This window comes from Mytilus trossulus, chromosome 2, assembly GCF_036588685.1.
Source record: "Mytilus trossulus isolate FHL-02 chromosome 2, PNRI_Mtr1.1.1.hap1, whole genome shotgun sequence".
Taxonomy (NCBI): Eukaryota; Metazoa; Mollusca; class Bivalvia; order Mytilida; family Mytilidae; genus Mytilus; species Mytilus trossulus.
In genome coordinates, this window is record NC_086374.1 from 36,092,537 (window position 1) to 36,117,582 (window position 25,046).

Below are 25,046 nucleotides of genomic sequence, written 5' to 3' on the forward strand. Positions count from 1 at the left end.
GTATATTTTCAGGTTTTTTCAGGTCTTTAGTGTAACCCCGGTTTTAGGGCGAGTTTATGGTAGGCAAGCTCCTCCCAAATGATGCCGAATGCCAAGAAGATGGCGGGAGACGAAATTCCTTCAGAATTTCTGAAATATAGGACACCGCTTGTGTCAAGATACGCTAGCCGCGAAATGGCTTATAATTATAGCGACATGAAAAAGTTTTCCACATGGAGAAAATTATGGACATGGCTCGCTCAGGGGGAAAAGGTATGCATATGAAACCCAGTGGCGGATCCAGAACTGTTCATAAGCTGACTGACCTATGGGAGGGGGGGCTCTCCTGTAATGCTTAAATGAAAAATTTTCCCACGAAAGAGGGGGACGACCCCCCCCCCCCCCCCCCCCCCATCTGGATCCGCCTATGCAACACCAATAGCAAATAATATTATATCCTACCGTAGTCTAAGATCGTTCATCTTGTCAGTTCGTTAGGTATTTGTGTTTGAACTTAACACACGGGGAAACTCCGCATTGATGTCACTACGGTACTTCTGGCGTAGAAAAACAGTGCAAAATACGTTTTTTCTGCACTTTTGAATAAAAAAACATTTCTATAGGTAAGTTTTCATTGTTGTTCTCAATTATTGCCAAAAAATGCCAATTTTCTAATGCCCGTTTCAATCCCAACTTCCGAATATTTAAAAACATTCTAGAACTTCACAAAATCCCATTTCCGGCCTCCAATGCTTTGTGTACATTCCATTCAGCGTCATCAATCTTGTGGCAGGCAATATAGGTCAAGCAAAACGTATTTTTAGGAATTTAGAAATGACATGCTCCTTAACTCTTTCTCGATTTTCCCGCGAAAAAAGCTCAACCAAAATGAAAGGAAAACTATATGAAAAAACGATGCCCATGCCATAATTTTGAACAGGCATATAGAGTTGGTTAATAAGAAACCATTTACATTTATTTTTCATAGAATTTTCTTTTTATTCATTATAAAAAGATCGATATTCTGACCATCATGACTGAATGTAAATATTCATACAAAATTCCCTTGATGTCAAAAGGGATGGCAAAAAAGAGTTTTCCTGTTGAATAAAACCCAGAACTATTGCAAACTATTTTGAAGCAATATCCCAGAAAGAAATAACGTAATTGCTGTAGACTGAAAAATCCCCTAATTGACAGTAGAGCAATTTGATTGGATATAACGAACTGACATCACATGATTTTGACGCCATTGAAATTTTAATGTAAACAAACAAGGTCAGAAGGTTCCGTATGGGACATCATTGTACATTTAGTTACTGACAAACAATTACGAGTTATCAAGCTTGCCAATGCATGGTTATAAAAAATTAAAGCTAAGTCTACAGAAAAAAATAGAAAAAAATAGCCTTAGTATAACGACTTATCATTACACCTGGATACCGCACTGTTAGCAGGTGCCAGTAAAGCAAATAAATCCTTCAGCCTATGTTTAATAAATTAATAAAATCTTAAAGTCCAAACACAAACAATTACAGAAAGAGCATACATAACACTAGTCCAAATAATTATGACGTTTGGCAAGGCTATTTTTATTTTTTTTCTGGGACGCCTTCCTAGGAAGGCGTCCCAGAAAAAAATTAAAATAGCCTTGCCAGACGTCATAATTATTTGGACTAACATAACACTAGCTGCGGTATCGTAGCTCTTAGGTCCTTATGTTATTATTTGAGGACCATAGACCCGTCACCGCATTTAAATAGTCAAAAAATAACAGAAGGACTTAAGAGCTACGATACCGCAGCTAACATAACAGTAAGCCAGCTTTTTTTCATTTGTTGGTTTACGGATCCATTGACCCTATCACATGCCTATTTATTTGCAGTGTTACCGGAGAGGATGAATCTTCTTGCAAAATTGCATGTCTCCACTGGGACTCTGTGTTACAAGTCCGTTAACCGACTGAGCTTAAGAAATACTTCCTTAGCTCAACCTCTTCCGCTAAATACTTTTGACATCAGAAATAATTTTTAATGAAAAATTAGTTAATCCGACGATACTTCACTTTCAATTCATCATGCTTTGCATTGGAAAATGCCAATTTTGTCCAGTATGTAACCAGTCGACAATTGACAAAGGGAAGTAATTTGCTTAAAAAGTGTGTAATAACAATCAAATCTGTTATTGACAAATGGACTATTATTGAGTATTAAAACAACTGTCTACTTGTTACTATACACATCCTTGTGTCAGACAACAAAGTACATTGTCTTAATTATCTAGTTATCAACATCTTTGAAGATTAATCCACTGTAATTGATTATAATGACATGATTAACCTTGGGCAATCAGCAGGTGTCATAAATGTAAGTTAACTTTCTGATTAGAAATCAATTATACAAAAAGTAGTTATACAAACATTGCCAAAATGGCACAAGGTTTTATTTCAAGAGCGTCGGGGCAGTAGGGCTCGTGCACATGATGTTAATAATTCATTTATCATGACTGTAATGTGTTGCTTTTTGTAAATGACATATTTGACCTCGATACGACAACCGTTCATGCTGCTGTTCAAACTCGTCCCTCTGAAAAATCACAGTGCCAGCAGTTTGCTTCCTAACAATAAAAAAAGGGAGGTTCATGGAAGAGCCTACACAAACACTTTTACACTTATACTTACCGAACATACAAATTACCTTAATTGTCCTATTCAGAATCTAAATAATTGATGAAAGCTATACTTTATTGTAGTTTTAACACGGGTAGGCATTATGTTCATGATTATTTTTCCCCAGTACTGTAGTGAGGGCTAAAATAACACAATTTTTTAAATACACAGCAATCAATGCTTTATACAATTCAATGTTTACATGTAATTTTGTCTTCCACTGATAAATAAAAGCAATCTTTACCTTTCAGTGCTTTCAAGCACTTTGATTACTGGCTAGGGTTATGCCCTTTACACATTGCAAATTTGCTGTATTTTTAGTTTACTTTCTCTAACTTAAGTTTGTATCAACTAAATGTAAGGAAATGTGTATAGACCTGGTAATGCTAATTACCACAATGCTCAGTTTAAGTTCATATTTTGGTAGGGTCACTTTTACCAGTTCTTGAGTTACATCCCTTTATTATGTTTTATGCTAATGGGGATCCGATTGGGGAATCATCTACATTTATGTCCCTATGGCCACATTCCTCATTCATGTAAAGTTTTATGCACTATACATGCTAAACTTATATTGACTCAAAAAGATTGGATTGAGGCACAAAACCAACTTGCATTTGTTTGAGTCAATAAAAAAATTGTATGCAAGATAATTGATTAAAAATAATGTTATCATCTGTAACATGGTTAAGAGAAATCAACATCAACTAATTACTATAAACATGAATTTTCAAACTTTCTAGAAACATTCAACTACAAATGTACATTACAATTTATAATTTAAAGTTACAATGTTGATTATTCTCTGTAGCTGAAAACATTGTGTGATTACCTGAAAAAAAGTATTTCTACACATTTGTAAGTACTACTGAATGAAAAGACTTTTAAAAAGTAAGCATCTGATGAGCTGTAAGTTGTTACATGTATCTGTGCACACTTTTTAGATTATTGAATGCATTTAATTTAGTTTTTTATGTAAGTACTATTGAACTGAATGGCTTCATATTTAATCAGCATCTTGACAATGACAAATTGAACTGTTCAAAGCTTTTCAGACCTGTTTTCTGCTAAACACTTTCAAAATGTACTTCCTGCTTTTCTATACTGTGAATTATAAGTGTTGTAATGCTTATCATTCTTGTTTATTATCTGTTTGATAAATTCATGCAGTTTGTTTTAATGAAAGATCGCCTTTGATAAATTTTGAGAAGTTTGGGTTAAACTTTTATAGGAGTTTATGACAATAATCTTAAACTTCAAGTTATAGTTTAGTTTTGTCATTTTATTTAAGGAACTAGGTTTGGACATAACAGATGAACAGATTAAGGACATGACAGAAAATATTAATTGTATTGACTTTGAAACAGCTGCTAAAGAGGAGGAACGAGTACGGCATGATGTGATGGCACATGTACACACCTTTGCAAAAGCCTGTCCTAGAGCATCACCGATTATACATCTTGGTGCTACTTCAGCATATGTTGGAGATAATACAGTATGTATGTTAACATTATATCTACATTTTTGTAGTTTAATTTGTACTGTGGTACAAAATGTATATACATGTACATATAGACATATAATTACATGTACAGACAAGTATTATTATACTCCCACTCTAAAGAGTGAGGGCTACATGTATTTTGAAATTACAATATCCATCCTTTCATTCTTAAGTCTGTTTGTTCAACAAATATTTTCTTCACTCATTTTTCAACTAGTACCATATTTGGTCAGCATCTCGACAATGATGATATGTAACCAGGGTTTCCCCTGGGTCAATTATTTTTTTCGCCACCTCTTTCGCCAAAACAATATATTTTTCGCCACTTTATTATTTTTCGCCAAATATATTTTTCCTTTAAAATTTTCTTTTTTTCTAGCACCCCCCCCCCCCCCCAAAAAAAAAAAACAACAATAAAATAAAAATAAGAAGTGTTTTTTTACAACAAAACGAAGAATCTTATTACTTGGAATTGATCCCTCGTGTAAGGTGTAGTCATTAAATTGAAGGGTTACTCTCATGCCAACCTTTTAAATAGATTTCTTCATAACGACAGTTTTCTTTTCTAGACCATCGTTAATAAGTAATATGCTTGAAACACCTGTGTTACTGAAACGACTTTGAAGTACCCTCTCAAATCAATGATCTATATGCAAGTTAAATGATAAAGTTTAAAATCAGAGACCTTTCTAGCTTTTGAACATTTTTTCGTCATAACAATAATTTTCTTTTCAAAAGAAGGAGAGGAAGCCTAAATTTTGCTTCAAACACGTGCGTAGCAAAGCGGTAAATAAATCCCTTTTAAGACATGTGACAGAAGCCATTTAACCATATCATTTTGTCATATCATACAATCAACACCTTTATTAATTAGTCCTTTGATGTCGATAGCTATAAATGCAATCAGCTGATTATTGATTTTCTGTCGAAATCTTAACAAGTTCAAGGTGAATTCCGAGTATTGTCTGATCGGTTAAGTCAGAGAAACTGGAAAAAAGTAAACAAACAAGATGGCTGAAAATAAATCGTTATAAATATTTCTTTCGCCAAATTCTTTCGCCAATGACGAATTTTAATCGCCACAATTATTATTTTTTCGCAAATTGCGAAAATGGCGACCGCCAGCGGAAACCCTGTATGTAACGTTTGAGTACTTTTCCATTCTGTCATGTCTGTTAGACTTTTATTGCATTCACTTCATGTTTGCCAACACTTTGTATGTATACATGTAACTAGTCAGTGGGGATATGCTTATATATGCACTCTAGTTTATAACATTGTTTGATGAAATTTCACAGTAATTTGTCTCTATTGTGATATTTAAACTGTTGCATATATATTCCAAATGTTAACATCCATGGAGCAGAATGTACGCATTATAATAATGCTCCTGACCTTTAGTTTATATTATTTGGTAAAATTGTGGTGACTTACTATGACATGAGTTGTTTTGTTGAATTCTCAATAGTAAAAGTAAGTTTTGTTGATTTAAATTTTAACTCAACTTTAAAATTTTCCTTGTTTTTATTAAAGGATTTGATAGTGATGAGAGATGGATTTGATATTCTTCTACCAAAGGTAAGACATACAGACCTGTGCTATGTTTTGATCATACTGTCAATGGTTGGATCTATGTAGTTGTGAAAGTTTTCATTCTTATACAGTTTGGATGGTAATGTTCAGTCTCTTTTTCTTCATGTAGTCATAGATCCTTTAGCAAGACGTCTTATTTTAGCATTAACATTGAAGTAGATCAGACATGTTATCATGGTTATCAACACTCTTTTGTCAGATATTGCATCCAAAGTTCCAATTTACAAATTATTGATTCTGTTTCTTTTTCTTTTACAACTGCAAATAAGTATTGTGTGATAAAAAAAAACAGGGCCTACTGTTATTACTGAATGGCCCCAAGTATGTATCTGATAAGCAATTGCTTATTATGTTTACCTGTGTTGACACCTGCCAGCAGAAAATACTGTAAGCACTCAGCATTGTCCATTTACTTTTCTAATTAGTCAATATCTTCTTCCCTGGAACTACTGGCCAAGTTGAATCTAACTTTGGCATTTTTGAAAGCATTATTATATTTCTAATGATTCCGCTTATTAACCAACCTAGTCGACTTTGCTTAGAAATCATCACATGGGTATCTATTATCTGAAAACTGCTATATATATTGAGAATATTGACATGAACAGAAATGTTCAGAATGTTGAGATTTACTTATTAAATAGCTTTAATGCAGTTAGAAAAACAGAAAGTCCCTTATCAAATGGCAAAATCAAATGCTGAAACACAGCAAATGAATGATAACAACTGTCTTATTCCCGACTTGGTATAGGCATTTTCTTATAAAGAAATTGGTGGATTAAATATGGTGTTATAGTTAGGTAAACCTCTCACCTGTATGGCAAATGCATAACATTCCATCAAATTGACAACAATTTGTGAACAAAACAAATAGACATGATAGGTAAAAAAGTCAAAAATAGGGGATAGCAGTTAACCTTGTGTTATAATCTTAATCACTTTTAAAACAAATATGTCAGCAAAGAAAAACTAAAGGGCATATAGACAAAGCACATTTATATGACAAACATGTAGTTTCTTCAAAATAGAAAAAATATAATCTGGAGCAGGGATGGGGTAATCGTAATCTGTAATCGTAATCGATTGTGATTGATTACATTTTTTCAAGTAATCAACAGTAATCTGTAATCGAAGACATTTTCGTTACATGTAATCTTAATTTAATCGATTACAGCAAAAATTTGGATGTAATCATCGATTACTTTTCGATTACATTTCAATTACTTTAGTAAAATAGTATGATGAAAAATTACCTATTTCAGAGGAAAATATGTATGTTATCACTTTGTTGTACAGATAAAATATTATGCATCAACAATACTTGAGAGTTAAGCAACTGCCTTATTTCTATCTATTATCTCAAGCTGCATTATGAGCAACCAGATCCCCTACCTAAATTTTCTTTGTATCTAGCTTTTGAAACAAATGGATGTATGTGCTTGTCAATAATTCAAGAGCTTTAATATTAAAATAAGAAAATAGTTTTGAAATAATAAAATTGATCTTATATAAGAAATGTGTCTGTCTTTCGTTAAGTTCTGTACTACATTTTTTAAAGTAGTAAGCTTATTTGTATTATATTTCCTGAAAACATCATTTTCAATCAGAGTTGAAATTAAAAACTTAAATTAGATAAACAGTTGATTTCTTAAATGATATGATATACATACATGTAAATAAATTATATTAAAAAAGAAAAAAAAATCCTTTTAATAATAAATTCTTTTAAGCAATACATACATGTATCCCTTTGACACAATAAATATATTTTGTATATAATTTGATTGGAGAAGTTAACAAATCTTAACAACATTCTTGCCTTTGCTAATGAGATGATCAAAGTCTTCTAATCAATAACACACATACTTTTTTTATTTCAATTATGTTATGTCTAATTAAGAAGGAAATTTACAATATTTAGCCCCAGGTTATAAATTGTACTCCAGTGGTAGTTAAATAATCTGTAATTAGAGTACTAGTGGTCCAAACAAAAGGTTTAAATCATGCATGTCATTATAAAAATAAATTTTGATCTTAAAAATTAGCTGAACTAATTAATTATTCTACTTTTTTATATTTCCTTAAACATTATAAGTTACTATGTTAAAATATATTTTTTTTTTAAACGTAGGTCATTAAGAAAGCAAAGTTTTTAAAAAACAATTAGTTAGGAATAAGTGATTATTGCAATGCGATGACATCTTTCATTTATGTTGAAAGTCAAAATTTTAAGATTTTAAAAATATTTCTAATCTTCATTAAGAGATTTGATCTAAATAATAGCTATTAACTTATAATTTTGAAACAATGCTTTAAATGATGCATTTGGTAAAGTTCTCAATTTCCACTATACAAATGTTGAGCAATATAATTGTGTTTTACTCATGTTATTTTTTTGTTGAAATGTTGAGGCATGTAATTGATGGTAATCGAAAAGTAATGTAATTACTTTTGATAAAGTAATCGATTGTAATCGATTACACACTAAAATTTGAGTAATCGATTATTAATCGATTGCACAAAAATCCCTCATGTAATCGATTATTAATCGATTACATTTGTCAGTAATCGTGCCCATCCCTGATCTGGAGAAAAAAGTTTGAAATTCCCAAATCAGGAGTCTGTTATTCAGTGGTTGTTGTTTAAATTCTCTTGTATTTTGTCATGTTAGGGATATTTATAGCATGCTAAGTTGACTTAGTTGTTTGGGATATATGCACATCATTGAAGGTTATACAGTACCCTATTGTTGCTTACAAGCATGTAATTTGGAGTGGTGTATAACTGTCTGATTGACAATCATACCTCTTCTTTATTTTTATATTGTAAGTCATGAACATTTCAGTTAAAATTACAATCATTTTTTTATTGAAAAATATTTGAGAGCCTTTGAGATATTTAAATTTTTAATTATCTTTTCATTCAAGATCAATATTTAAAAAAAATACTGTAGTAGGTATTTGATACATGCAAACATCTGGAAAGTAAATAACTGTAGAAATTTGATAACAAAGATGAATATAACATGCAAAACTTGTATTTTCCAGTTAGCCAGATGTATACAGAGTTTATCAAGCTTTGCTCGCAAGTATAAAGATCTACCTTGTCTGTCATACACACATTTACAGTAAGTTCCTAATATATTTCAATAAAATGAACAATATGAATACTTTCATTATTAATATATTTTAATTCTCTGCTATTCTTTCATTAAATTTTTCAAAACTTGCAATTTTGATGCTATATTGTACATATATACTTCCATCGAATATATCCTTGTATCTTTTGTTTTTCCATTTCCATCTGGATAATAAATTTATTGTGGTCTAGTTCTTTTTATCTGAATAAATAACAATGACCAATTTCACCAACATTTAGAATACAGCAAAAGTTAAGCTACTCTGAGACACAAGTGGGACATCTTTATTTTGATGATATCAATAAAAACTTGCCTGTAGTTATTTAGGTCTTTATTTAATTCACTACACCATGGACACAGTTTTGTATATTTTTTGATAATTTTTTGTCAGAAAAATTATAACTGGCAAAAGGGTTAAAATTCTTATTGTGTTAATCTTTGTTGATATGATGCCCAACTGATTCAAATTAATGCTTGCCTTTTATAACTTAGTCTTCAGGGATTGAAATGGAGATAAGACAAAAAATGTCTAGCTCAAATATTTTTTGGAAGTTCTGTGACATCAAATGAATTATGAAATCAAAGCAAGCATTTTAAACCAGTTAATATTGATTAAGCAGGTATTAAAGTTTTGTTATGATATGTGCTGCAATTGGTAATGTTTAACTATATTTATGGTATAAAAAGTTATTAATACTCATGATTTATATTATATACAGACCAGCACAATTGTCAACAGTTGGTAAGAGAGCCTGTATTTGGATTCAAGATCTACTAATGGATCTAAAGAATTTGGAAACTGCCAGGAATAACTTACGTTTTCGTGGTGTTAAGGGTACAACAGGGACCCAGGCAAGCTTTCTACAGTTGTTCGAAGGAGATGATGAAAAGGTATCAGTCTGATATGATTTGGATTAGAATCCTAGCTCCAACAGTTTGGATTTTATTTTTAGTTCACCTAGTCAAAAGGAATAAGTGAGATTTTCTCATCACTTGGCGTCTGTCATCCTCCTTTAACTTTTACAAAAATCTGATCCTTTGAAACTAATTGGCTGTGGTCAGTATCAAGATTATTTTATGAAAAAGAATTTTATGATTATTTGCATGTAGTTTTAACAAATGTAACTAATGACTCTGCCTGCCAACCAGCATGGTTGATATTGCTAGAAATAAAATATTCTGGTAAAATGAGTTTTGTCTGTTATCTTGAAAACAGCTAATAGATAGAAAAAATATCCTTGGCACAAATGTTCAGAATGATGAGATCTAACTACTCCGTTTACATCTTAACTGTCTTAAATAGGTATAAAAAGATGTGGTAACAGTGCCAATGAGACAACTCTCCATCCAAATAACAATTTTAAAAAAGTAAACCATTATAGGTCAAGGTACGGCCTTCAACACAGAGCCTTGGCTCACACCAAACAACAGCTATAAAGGGCCCCAAAATTACAAGTGTAAAACCATTCAAACAGGAAAACCAACGGTCTTATCTATATAAAACAAAATGAGAAACATGTATAAACTACATAAACAACAACTACTGTACATCAGATTCCTAAGTTAGGACAGGTGCAAACATTTAAAAGCTTTTTATTGGACTTAATGCCCTTGAATGAGGCATTTTACCAATTTGTTTCAGGTTTGTTTATTATCTTGAAAATTATGAAAGACAGAAACTTTAGAAAGATATCAAAATAGTCAGCAAGATACAATATAGTGGAGATATTAAAAAGATGTGGTATGATTTCTAATGAGACAAATCTATGCAAAAGATCAAATGACACAGAAATTAACAACTATAGCTATAGGTTACTGTTAGGCCTTCAACAATGAGCAAAGTCTATACCACATAGTCAGCTATAAAAGGCCTGAAATGACAAATGTAAAAAAAATATTTTAATTTTTTGTTCCTACCGAAAATCTTATATTTGTAATTCCCGCTCAATTTTTTTTTTACCGGAATCCTCAGGTTTTATCTTCCCCGTATAAGGTTTAGTCCATTTGGTATCATGTGAGCGTTTGACATGAGCACTTGCATCTAGAGATTCAAAGCATTGGTTTGAAATCAATCTAGAAAATTTGGAATTCATGACAAACAGTGTGTCATTACACTTGAAAAGTGGTGTATCTATAAAAGTTCATTTCAAGCAAGCTAAGGGTACATAGAATTATAGATTATCATTGATTATCTCAATGAGATTGATTTTCTCACTTGAGCTGGTGAGAAAAGCAATTGAGTTGAGATGACCAATGATAATCTGTTTATCGCTATTTTACCTATGACGATGTTGTCAATTTCAATGTCAATTTCGTTAGCAACGCCACGTGGCCTCCTTAGTTTCTAGCGATAATTTTTCCATCTCAAGCGAGAAGCATGATATGAAAATCATCACCAAAAAAGATCAAGGGAAAAATGGACAAAATAGCGATAACAAAATTTAAATCCAAATTAACACTCAAGTTCCAGGCATATTTATTAACGTTGAAAATATGCCGCACATCCCTTTATTTTGGATTTAAACAATGTTTGTTAAAAGCAAAACAGACAAAAAATATTTTTAATTTTAGTTTCATGTGTACAATTTAGAGTTTTGTATGGCGTTCATTATCACTGAACTAATACATATATTTGTTTAGGGTCCAGCTGAAGGACACCTCTGGATGGGGGAATTTCTCGCTGCATTGAAGACCTATTGGTGACTTTCTGCTGTTGTCTGGTTGTTGTCTTTTTTGTCACATTCCCCATTTTCATTCTCAATTATAAAAATGATATGCACATTTTGTATCTATAAAATAAAATATTTTACCTACCTACCTACCCTGTTTGAAAAAATGGGGTCGGAAAAGGGCAAACAAACAATATTTTAATTTACGCCTCACAGCTGACATGGCTAAATAGAACATAGGGGTAACATGCAAGTAATAACCTGATATTAAAGGATTCTGCTGGGTCTAGTGAAATAAGTATTTTTCATTGTAATGAATCTAAATGATTCTAACTTGCAGTATATATTACAGGTTGAAAAACTAGATAAACGTGTCACAGAGTTGGCAGGATTTGAGAGGTAAGTTGTAGCTATCATGTTGCTAACATGGTTAAACAGAAGAACATCCTTTGTTACATTATGTCATAGATAAAGAAATAATTGATTTTGAGTTGCTTGATTGTAATTGCTATTGAAAAAGTATAGATAATTGATAAGTGACTCCAGTTGACATGGTTGAAGTTCTGGATTGACAGTTATCTAGATGTTTAGATGGCTAACTAGTATGAACATTTGCAAAGCCATTACTTATAGATATTATTTGATTGTTTGTGTCGTTGGGGTGCTATTTTAATGACACATATATATACCCTACAACTTTTATTGTAGCAGGTAAACTTGACCTTTATCTATCCCCTCAGCATACTCAGATTTACTTAACTATGATAAGCTTTAGAAATTATTTTGGTCACTTGAGAACAGCTAACTTCTATTCTTAGTGTATGATATTACCACTAACCAACAGAAATGGGTTATGTTGCTTTAACTGTCCATATTTCTGTTTTTCCAACAAATACTTATATCACATTTTCTCAGTACTAGATAATTTTATATTTTATCAGCAGCTTGACAGCGATGAGCTAAATTTGTTTTCAGATGAATATTATAAGTTATGAGATTCCTTTGGTCAAGTGAAATTCATTTGTGGCAAGAAAAAGCTGCAGTGTACTTGTCTGATCGGGGAGAAAAAAACAGGGAAACATACAGAATCTAGCTTTATTTATTTCTCTATTTAATCAATAAATCTAATTAATTATTAGTCCTGACCATATCAACATTGTACCCAAATTTACTAGACAACATATTTTCTTCAATGACACTGTAAACCAACGATACAAAAAATCAAAAGATATCTTGAAATGTATTTTTATGGCTTCTGCTAGACATTTTTTTTCGGTATTGCAATATCTGCAATATATAAATATTTTAACTTATTGTCATATTGGAATTGTTCTTGTCCTTACATTTTTTAGGCTTGAAGTAAAATTGACAAAAAGTCATTTATTTTTAGCTCACCTGGCCCAAAGGGCCAAGTGAGCTTTTCTCATCACTTGGCGTCCGTCGTCGTCGTCGTCCGTCATCGTTAACTTTTACAAAAATCTTCTCCTCTGAAACTACTGGGCCAAATTAAACTAAACTTGGCCACAATCATCATTGGAGTATCAAGTTTAAAAAATGTGTGGCTTGACCCGCCAAAACCAACCAAGATGGCCGCCATGGCTAAAAATAGAACATAGGGGTAAAATGCAGTTTTTGGCTTATAACTCAAAAACCAAAGCATTTAGAGCAAATCTGACATGGGGTAAAATTGTTTATTAGGTCAAGATCTATCTGCTTTGAAATTTTCAGATGAATTAGAGAACCCATTGTCATGTTGCTGCCCCAGAATTGGAACTTTAAAGGAAATTTTGCTGTTTTTGGTTATTATATTGAATATTATTATAGATAGAGATATTCTGTAAACAGCAATAATGTTCAGCAAAGTAAGATTTACAAATAGTTCAACATGACCAAAATGGTCAGTGGACCCCTTTAAGAGTTATTGCCCTTTAAAGTCAATTTTTAACCATTTTTCGTAAATTTTATATATCTTTTACAAAAATCTTCTCCTCTGAAACTGCTGGGCCAAATTAATCCAAACTTGGCCACAATCATCCTGGGGTATTTAGTTTAAAAAATGTGTGGCGTGACCCGCCAAACCAACCAAGATGGCTGCCATGGCTAAAAATATAACATAGGGGTAAAACGCAGTTTTTGGCTTAAAACTCAAAGTCCAAAGCATCTAGAGCAAATCTGACATGGGGTTAAATTGTTTAACAGGTCAAGATCTATTTGCCCTGAAATTTTCAAATGAATCAGAGAACCCGTTGTTGGTTTGCTGTCCCTGAATTGGTAATTTTAAGGAAATTTTGCTGTTTTTGGTTATTATCTTGAATATTATTATAGATAGAGATAAACTGTAAACGTCAATAATGTTCAACAAAGTAAGATTCACAAATAAGTCAACATGACCCAAATGGTAATTGATCCCCTAAGGAGTTATTGTCCTTTATAGTCAATTTTAAACAATTTTCGTTTTCCACAGAAACTACTGGGCCAAGTTCATTATAGATAGTGATAATTGTAAGCAGCAAGAATGTTCAGTAAAGTAAGATGTACACACATATCACCATCACCGAAACACAATTTTGTCATGAATCTGTCTGCTTCCTTTGTTTAATATTCACAAAGACCAAGGTGAGCGACACGAGCCTCTAGTTTGATGTTTAAAAAAAACTTTAATTCTGGAAATTTTTCAACGGAAACAGTTTTAATGCTTTTGTTTGTTCTTTTAGAAAATTGATGCAGATATCCTAGACTGAAGGAGCAAATCTCATTTGACATGTAATAAATAATTTAGGACAACACTGATAACTTAGAAAATCTGCATCACATTGATTTAAAGTTATGCAAGTAGTGTTATCAATGAGTTGCAAATTTAATGCTTCTTCATGGCTTTTTTATTCTGCTTTAGAGTTGAACCATTTATACATATGCATTTATATTATATATCTTTTTAATGGTTAGTGGCACATATATATAATCTCATTGTTCACTGATTTTTTTGTATTAATTGTATATGTTGGATTTTAGCTCTTACCAAGTTGATGCCATATTTCCAGGTTTAAGTGGGATTCAGTTGAAGGCCTCACATACTTTTTCAAAGTTTTATAGAGGGTTGTTTCATTATGATTTTACAGAATATTCTGTCAAGAAACCAGGCTATTTCTGAAAGGTTATACAGAATTTAATTAAGGAAGGATTAACATATTCTACTCTAAAATATGTTGCTGCTAGAAAAACATTTGTGAGGTTGTCTGAACTAATAACAATGAATTACCAATGATAAAGATGTTTTGATAAGATCAATTGAAATATATTTTTATAACTTATTAGAAAGATTGTTCTCTATAATAAATATATTATGGGATGGCACTCAGAAATATCATTCATGAAAGAGGGCCTAATTTTATTCTTCACGACAAAAATGTTGAAAATTGTAAAAATTGGTTACAACTTACATATATGCATTCAAGCTGAAGGATGCCTCCGGTTGTGGGAATTTCTCGCTGCATTGAAGACCTGTTGGTGACCTTCTGCTGGTGTTTGTTCTATTATGGGGTTGTTGTCTCTTTGACACATTCCCATTTTCTATTCTCAATTTTATTTAAGACTACTCAATTTTCTGTGTGCACAAATTGGGAAGGAAATCATTTAATTCATCATTACACATACGTGCCCAATTAACAATTCTTAAAATACCATTTGTGTGAAACAATATAGATGAATAGCAATTCAGTTTTTCAATTTTTAAACTGCAAAGTGAAGAATTCATAAAATGAACTGAAGTATTAATTGTGTTTTGAATAAAGTTTTGATTAAATAAACTTTTTAAAAGCTAAACATTTTGTACAGAGATGAAGAACAGAGATTCTAAAAGTTATTCTATGTTCGTTTACTTTCCAAATTATTTGTGTTCACAAATGATAAAATTAACAGTAAGTATTAAAAACACCAAACACTCAATGTAAACTTTTAAATTCCAGATATTACCTTATATGTGGACAGACATATAGTAGAAAAGTTGATGTAGATTGTTTAGCAGCTCTAGCAAGTCTGGGATCATCTGTACATAAGGTATGTTACCAGCATTTAGCTAGTCCAGCATCATCAGTCCATTTATAGATACTTAAGATGATTTATTTTGTAAGTTGGTTTCCAAGTATTAACTTCAGTTTTACTCTTATGATTTGAATAAAGCTTTATAGATGCAAGATAATAGGAAGGGAAAGAAGCCTACGGTTTTTAGGGTCAATAGATCAAAGATCAAGGCCACTATTACTGGGGAAAAAATGGTTTCTGGATGATAACTTCAGTTTACTTTGCTTGATCAAATTGAAACATGTTCATTTACTGCTTTTCAAATGTATACCTTAAATGGCTTTAGATTGCTTTAAATCTTTTTTAATTTAATATGGAACAAGAAACATATGACAGTTATACCATGTACAGGACTACAATTTAGAATTCCTAATGATAACCATTTGCTATGTGCAATTGTTATACTACGTTTTAACATTGCCAACAGACACTTACAAGATCATTACTTTTATTATAGATATGTACAGATATACGATTGCTGGCCAATTTTAAAGAGATGGAAGAACCATTTGAAAAGGATCAAATAGGTAATGTTTAAAGCAGTTTTATGCTTTTGATGCTTTTTATGCTTTAATGTTATCACTATTAAATAGAGCTTTAATTTCTGACAGTTTTTTTTACTTAATTTGAACAGGAAATAAGGAATATCACTATTATAGTAATATTACATTTGTCTGCTTTGATCTTTTTCACATGCTTTAATACTTATTCCATGAGTCTGACATCTACTCTATATGACATTGGATCACACTGCTAAGATGGCAAACAATCTTTGGTCTTGTGCATATTGGTCATGACTAGCAAATTTGAAAATAACCTACATGTAGCCCTCACCACTGTGTCAGTCCTGCTGATAATTTGTCTTTGGACTGATCAATTGATAAATTTCACAATATCTTTTTTGTCAATGTTACAATATTTCTGATTTCAATTTTATCTGAAACACAAGTAAGTTTTTTGAAACTCCAAAATTGTATATAAATATGCACATTCCAATTTGAAGCATGATGATCATGACTTTATGACATAGAAGGAATTTATGGTTTTGATTATCTGTTATAAACGTATGCACATGTTTTGTGTGACATCCCAAAATTTTATGAAATTTGGTATGTATGTAAACTAGAAAATGAGGAACTGCACATGAACATTGGAAATATTAAGAACTTTTATACTTTAATACTTAAATATAGCAAAACAATATCTGGGAAATAGAAGTACAAATATTTAGAATACACATAATATTGTTTGTGCAACAATTATGTTGCTATGAAAAATAATTATTGTATCTCATACTTGTTGCGCTTTTGTATAATATGCAGTTCCTTTTTCTCAGAGATTTTTAACATAATTATTTTAATGTATTTTTACGCATTTTGATTTTCATTGTGACAATTATTATGTAACCACAATGCAACAACATGATAAATGTATCTACAAAATGTTGAATTATTTAGTTAAATTCTCTATAAGTGAATATTCTATATTTTCAGGATCCAGTGCTATGCCATACAAAAGAAATCCAATGAGAAGTGAGAGATGTTGTTCCTTAGCTAGACATTTAATGTGTTTAGTCCAAGATCCATTAATGACACATTCCACACAGTGGATGGAGAGGACGTTAGATGATAGTGCTAATAGGTTTGTTTATCTTGCGTTGATCAAAATTTTAATGCATCAAAACCAATTTAAAATTAATCAAATGACAATGAAAGTACAATACTTTTTATAGAATATCATCAGCACAGGGTTTCCCTACTGCCTGACAGAATTACAAATGAACAATGGTTAAAGTATCTCAGTAAAGGAACATCTTGTTTATTTTTAATATTTGACCATATTGTTTCCATATCAGCAAGAATAATGGATAATTTCCCATTTAAATTTAACTCTATTGTTTTTGATAGAAATAAAAGGCAAGATTGGTACTATTTCATAATTCTATTGTGGGAAGTATATTCATCAGAAACACAATATTTAGATATATACATTATATAAATTGGTACCCACATATAGTGACATAAATAGAGTTTGTCAAATACTGTGTTTAGGCCAAGAAAGGAGCACATGTCTGTTGAATAAATTTCTAAAGAATGCTGGCTTTATTCAAGCTTGGCTAATTATTGCAAACTGCTAGGGCACCATGGTGTTATAACTTGAAAGCTATGAAAATAAAAAGTTGCTATTTGTTAACTGTGTTATTATTTTAAATCATGTTATTTTTACAGGAGAATATGTTTGGCTGAAGCTTTTCTTACAGCAGATATATTGATGGGAACATTACATAATATATCAGACGGACTTGTAGTATATCCTAAGGTATTTTAAACACTTAAATTATGTCAGAGGGTTTTAAATTTTCAAGAATTATTTCAAAATAAATAGATATATCAAAATGAATTTTGGATAAAATTTCAGATTAATCGTACATGATAACATAATAGGACATCAAATATTCAGATGATTGAAAATATTTTCATTTGGAAAGGCAAAAATAAATTAAGAGGAACAAAAGATACCAGAGGGAAGTCAAACTCATAGATAGAAAATAAACTGACAACTCCAAGGCTTAAAATAAAAAGACAAACAGACAAATAAAAGTATAGAAGACACAATATGGAAAACTAAAGACTAAGCAACACGAACCCCACCAAAAACTTTGGGGGGATCTTAGGTGTTTTGGAAGGGTAAGCAGAAACAAACTGCACAAATCTGAATTTTTTGTCTATCATAGTCGTATGTTACAAGTCACAACATCTGTTCCTTCAACCCATAAAAACATTATAGTATCGGTAGTGAGCAGCTTTTTAGCTCACCTGGCCCAAAGGGCCATGTGAGCTTATGCCATCACTTGGCGTCCGAGGTCGTCTGTCGTTGTCGTCTGTTGTCGTAAACTATTTCAAGAATCTTCTCCTCTGAAACTACTAGGCCAAATATTTCAAAACTTTAACTGAATGTTCCTTAGGGTATTTAGTTCATAAATTGTATCCGAAGTTTTGATCTATCAACAAACATGGTCTCCATTGCTAAAAATAGAACATTGGGGTCAAATGCAGTTTTTGGCTTATATCTCAAAAACGAAAGCATTTAGAGCAAATCTGAAATGGGGTAAAAATGTTCATTAGGTCAAGATCTATCAGCCCTGAAATTTTCAGATGAATCAAACAACCCATTGTTGGGTTGCTGCCACTTAATTGGTAATTTTAAGGAAATTTTGCAGTTTTTGGTCATTATCTTGAATATTATTATAGATAAAGATAAACTGTAAATAGCAAAAATGATCAGCAAAGTAAGATCTACAAATAAGTCAAATGAACAAAATTGTCAATTGACCCCTTAAGGGGTTATTGTCCTTTAATGACAATTTTTCACAATTTGTTCATCATATTTGCTAACTTTAAAAAATCTTCTCCTCTAAAACTACTCAACCAAATTCAACCAAACTTCAACTGAATGATCAGTAGGGTGTATAAAATAAAGTTTTTGTTTTATTTTCTATTTCGTCAAAAAACATGGCCGTCATGGCTAAAAAATAGAACACAGGGTAAAATGCAGTTTTTGGCTTATATCTCAAAAACTCCAGCATTTAGAGCAAATAAAACAAGAAGTTAAAGTATTTATTAGGTCAAGGTCTACCTGTCCTGAAATTTTCAGCCGAATTGGGTAACTGGTTTTTCAGGTATAATGCCCCTGAATTGATGATTTTAAAGAAATTTTGCAGTTTTTGGTTATTATCTTGAATATTATTATAGAAACAGATAAACTGTTAATAGCAAAAATGTGAAGCAAAGTAAGATCTACAAATAAGTCAATTTAACCAAAATTGTCAATTGACCCCTTAAGGAGTTATTGTCCTTTAAAGACTTTTCACAATTTGTTCATCATGTTGACTTTAAAAAATCATCTCCTTTGAAACTGCTGTATCAATTTCAGCCAAACTTAGGCTAAATGAGTTTCAGAGTATCTAGTATAAATTTTATATTTCATTTCCTTGTATGTCAAGAAACATAGCTCCTATGGCTAAAATAGAACATAGGAGAAAATGATTTTTTTTGCTTTTGAAGAAAATAGGACGATTCAAAGAACGTTTAAATAAATTGAAAAGCCAAATAATCACTGATGAGAGATTTAACCAAAAAAATTAAGGTGAGCGATTCAGGCTCTTGAGAGCCTCTTGTTATTCATGTGGAAGAAAAGATTTCCAACAAATTGCCATTTTGAAATTATTTTATTTAAGACTGGTAACAGGTATTATAAGTAAGAGAATTTGTATTATAGGTAATAGAAAGGAGAGTTAATCAAGAACTTCCTTTTATGGCAACAGAAAACATAATTATGGCCATGGTGAAAGCTGGAGGTGATAGACAGGTATTTATCTAAGGTTTCCTAATAATAATATATAGAAGTATTTTATAAAAAAGCTTAACAAATATGTGGTCTCAAATTTAAGGAAAGGTTATTTCAGAAGCATGTCATATACATTTCAATAGGTAAATTACACATTTATATTACAAAAGTTGAGAATAGCTTAAATTAAAAGAAATGAAAATTAATCCAACGCATGAATCTTTACAAAAAACTGCTTGAAAGGAATTTCATGAAATATCCACATAAAGAAGGCATCTTTTAAGTTAAAAGATTGAAGAAAAAGTAAACTCATAATACATTTGTGATGCCTTGAATTATTCAAGAGAGGTTAAAACTAGGGATAATTCTGTCCAGACCAGATTAATTAATGTTCAGAATAGCTTAAATATATTTCAAAATGAACGAAGTATAAAGCACTGTACTGTTTAGAAATCATTCAAGATAATTCATGGATAAATGTGCATTTCTTTTTTGCTGATAGAATGAAGTTCAGTACAATAAATTTAAAATTAGTCCAATCAGACTCTTCAATGTTTGTAGTCATTTATATAAAGGTGACACCTGTGTGTTCCCTTTGATTGTATATTTCTAGTTTTCAAAATTGTAATTTGTTGATTTTGTAGGAATGTCATGAACAAATTCGTGTGTTGTCTCAGGAAGCAGGAAATGTAGTGAAACGAGAAGGGAAGGATAATGACCTAGTGGAAAGAATAAGGAGAACTAATTATTTTAAACCGATACATCAAATCCTTGATACATTGTTGGATGCTTCAACTTTCATTGGTCGAGCACCAAAACAGGTACTTTATTTGATAAGTTATTGAGAATAAACTCATCATAGATACCAGGACCAAATTTAGTATATACGCCAGACGCGCGTTTCGTCTACATAAGTCTCATCAGTGACGCTCAAATCCAAAAAAGTTAAAAAGGCCAAATAAAGTACGAAGTTGAAGATTGATAGACTCAAGGGATTGATAATTTAAGATCACCTTCAACCTTGTCTGTTACCGAATCCCTTGGAGTTTTAGTCCTTGAAATTACATTTACCTATGACAAAGTTGTCAAAAATACATTTTGCATTACCATGACTTTTATTAGATTTAAAGTTTTAGTCCAACTCTCAGATATTTAAAAGTTGTTATCCACAATCATTTAACTGGGTGGAAAAATACATATAGGGGAGTACAGTTGTTTTCCTTATTTATATGTTACACAGACTTTATTTAGTTCAAATCCAGGTTACTTAACTGTATATAATCATAGAACTTTATAAGGGGATGTATTTACAGGAATACAACAGTTTTCCTTAAAATATTCATAAGATTGTTGTTCTGGTTTCCCATCCTGACATATTTTTTTAATTATTCAGTGTTGTCATATATTCATTCTGATATGTACTAAAATATTTACATGGACTGTAAGAAGGTTAGAGCATTTTGTTATCTTTTTATATTAATACAATATTTTTGTGATAATAATATGAAATTATGTCCATTTCAGGTTGATCAGTTCCTGAATAAAGAAGCGGATCCCCTAATTGAAAAGTATTCTGAGAAAATGAATGCACTTGGGACGTCTGATCTAAATTTATGATCAAGGAAAGACCATTGAAAAATCAAAAATGCCTTTCCTCCTTTCACTTAATATAAATATTCCCAGGGCCAGAGGAAGTATAGAAGAGAAAACATACCATTGGATTCTGTCTTTGCTTTGTTTGTATGGCTAAAAATCCTCAATCTGAATTGTAGTTATCATCTATAGTAAATTAAGACCATAAAGCTACTGTTAGATTAGTTTTGATGAAGAAGTTGGCCTATAAAATGAATATAAAATTGGATGTCTGAAAATCACCTTTTTCAGTATCTGGATAAAGTCTTAGAAGCCATAACCTGGACTGATACAGAATGCTTGGACTATTGAAGGCTCCCAACTGAAGGACAATGGGAAATTTCAGTACATATACCTCTTTGCCGATATAATTGGCTTCTGCTTGCTTATTTTTGCAAATAATTTGCTGATATATTTATGATTAATCTTGAATAAACATATTTTCTTGCTAGTCATTGGTTTTGTGTTCAATGATGGGATATGAGATGTTATTTTTAGCTCACCTGGTCCAATGGCCAATGTGAGCTGTTACCTTCACTTGATGTCCGTCATGTTCACAAGTGACTGTTATCCTTGTAAATAAAAAAATCCTGAAATTTCAAGACCAATATCAATCAACCCAGATTTACTTCACATTTTTCTCTTGATCTATTTTTCAAGGATTTCTGAAATTGAGGTTCAGGGTTTATATCAAATTCATCACTCAACAACTTCTTGGTTACCTTCAAGTCTTTGGGCGGGTGTATCATCAGTGAGCATTAGCTCACAGTTTCACCTGTTTATTCCTCATATCAACCAACATGCTTCAGGTTAAATTTCTTGGTCAAGTTAGTTTTTGATGAAGTTAAAGTTCAATCAACTTAAAACTTAGTACACATATTCCCAATGATATGATCTTTCTAATTTAGCATTAAATTAAAAGTTTTTATCCCAATTTTACAGTCCACTGAACATAGAAAATGATAGTGTGATAGGGGCATCCATATACTATGGACACATTCTTGTTTTTCTATAGATTTATCTATAGATATATCTATAGATTAAGTAGAAACTGTTCATAGCTAAATTTATCAGCAATACAAAAGCTACAAAAAGCTGATATTAAATAAATCATTTTAATTGAAATTATTACCCTCAAATGTGAATGAATATGGTTGACATTTTTTCCAACTTTTTCTAAAAAAGAAGATGTGGTATGATTGCCAATGAGACAACTTTCCACAAGAGACCAAAACGACACAGAAATTATCAACTTTTGTATATAACCTCAAGTACTATAACAGATAAGCAAAATTTGTGTGAGTTTAAAAAAAAAAGAAGTTTTTTTCACATGTTGCACCGTTTCTCTGAAACTATTAATGATTATTGCATGAAATTAAAACTTCTCACACAAGACAAAGGGCATATCATGTGCTCACTGTGCAGCTGTTTATTTAGCTAGCCAAACCTCTTACTTGTATGACAATTGCATAAAATTCTGTCTGACGTAATAGATAAACATGTAAAAGATGGGGATACAACAGTCAACATTGTGTTATATATAGTCTTAATCTCTCGAAAAGCAAACAAATATGCCAACAAAGAAAACAAAATGGCATATTGACGAAGCACAAAAGCAAATATTAAAAGGCATTAAAATGTCAGTACCTAGATTATATACATAAAGATAATCATGTATTGCATGTGAATTTGATACAGAATAATAATTAGCAAGGTCTCCGTATCGAACTGATTTAGAAAAAGGACGACGTTCTTTGACATAGCCCCTTTTTGTCAACTTTCTGCTAAAAAGTAAAATCACAAAAAACCTGAAATCAGAGGAAAATTCAAATGGAAAGTCTCTAAACAAATGGCAAAATCAAAAGCTCAAAGACACCAAACGAATGAATAAGAACTGTCACATTCCTAACTTAGTACAGACATTTTTCTATGTAGAAAATGGTGGATTGGTTTTATAGCTAGCTAAACCTCTCACTTGTATCAAAGTCTCATCACATTTCATTATATTGACAATGATATCGATGTGTGAATAAAACAAATGATGACATTGTAAAATATTATAAAGTCTAAATAGCAAGTGTAAGCAGGACACTGAGTTCTGAGATGAACGACCGCTTCTGTCAAATTCGAGGTATAATAGTTCTAAAAATGAAGTAGAGGATGCTGTGTCTGTTTTTTGTTTTTTTTAAATTTCAAGTTTTTGAGGATATACTAATGAAACAGAATTATAAAAGTTTGAGTATGAAACCTCCCTAAAAACGTGAAAAGCTACAGGATATTGTTTACATTTCAGGAAAGTTGACCTTTTAACCAAATATGTCTAAACATATTCAAGATGTGGTCATGATTAAAATATCTAAGTTATTTTTGTTTTGATCAAAGACCTTTATAACCAACTCTCACCATCCTGCCATTTTATCTCTACCACCGTAATAGAAGAAGAAAAAACATAGAAGTAAACAAAAGGACCGGGTTCTCCACTACTCTAGGGAAACTTAAATCGATTAAAAGATGTTAAGTGACGGACAATTTTGCAAGTTTTGACAATGTCGCCATCCGTAAATGTATATAGTGGAGATACAAATACATGAAATATGATGACACAACTTAATTAACCAGTGAATCTGTGGTCTTGTGCCATGAACACAGCAGTGCTTAATGGCAACATAGACTAGGTCGTTATTAAAGGATTTGTCTGATGCTCTAGTTTTCATTAATTTTATAGTAGTTCACGTTTAAATAGTTAACACATAATTGTCCTTTTTTTTTTAGTTCTAAACAACAGACAGTGGGGACCTGTTCTAATATTAAGCTAAAAACTATTCAAAGTGACATCTTATGTCCAACATGTAAGAAGGACTGTGGAAATGACTCAAAGGCAGTAGAGTGCGACATATGTAATGTATGTGTCCATTACAGCTGTGAAAAACTTGGTCTAAGTGACATTCATGTAATTGAAAATGACTTAACAGCAGAGTATATCTGTATAAGCTGCAAACAGTTGAGAGCCTTGCAGGCTGATTGTGTAGTAGGAGGGTCTATCTCTGATAAAAGTAATGACTCGAGTAAGGGGGAAGAAATGCCAAGATCGTCCCTCTCAAGTGCTGATATTAACCCCATGGCTCGGTTGTTTCTGGTGTTACTATAATACATAAAGACTGTTTTCTAATAATAATTCCACAAATGATGCGGATATAAATAAGGATAATTCAAGAAGTGATAGCTCCTATAGTTCCGTACAAATGGGTTCTAACATTTTAAAAGAAGAAATAATCTCTCTAAAATTAGAAATTACTCATAAAGATAAAGGAATCAAGCAAAAGGACAGTCAAATTTATAAGTTACAAACAGAAGTGTCCACTCAGAAAAAAGAGCTTGCTGCAAGTAGAGCGTATGCTATAAAACTGGAAAATGACATTAGGGATTTAGAACACT

At 31.5% G+C, this 25,046-nt stretch overlaps 1 protein-coding gene across 1 annotated transcript; it reads left to right on the forward strand.

Moving 5' to 3' along the window:
• The first annotated feature begins 36 nt into the window (after nucleotides 1–36).
• Nucleotides 37–22,062, forward strand: LOC134707104 (adenylosuccinate lyase-like). The gene is made up of 13 exons (XM_063566623.1): nucleotides 37–252; nucleotides 3,939–4,142; nucleotides 5,685–5,729; nucleotides 8,792–8,871; nucleotides 9,603–9,774; nucleotides 11,905–11,951; nucleotides 15,518–15,608; nucleotides 16,090–16,159; nucleotides 17,126–17,273; nucleotides 17,861–17,951; nucleotides 19,911–20,000; nucleotides 20,624–20,800; nucleotides 21,504–22,062. The coding sequence occupies exons 1-13, from the start codon at nucleotides 79–81 to the stop codon at nucleotides 21,594–21,596; spliced, it is 1,482 nt and encodes a 493-aa protein (XP_063422693.1). The 5' UTR covers nucleotides 37–78; the 3' UTR covers nucleotides 21,597–22,062.
• Nucleotides 22,063–25,046: the final 2,984 nt, after the last annotated feature.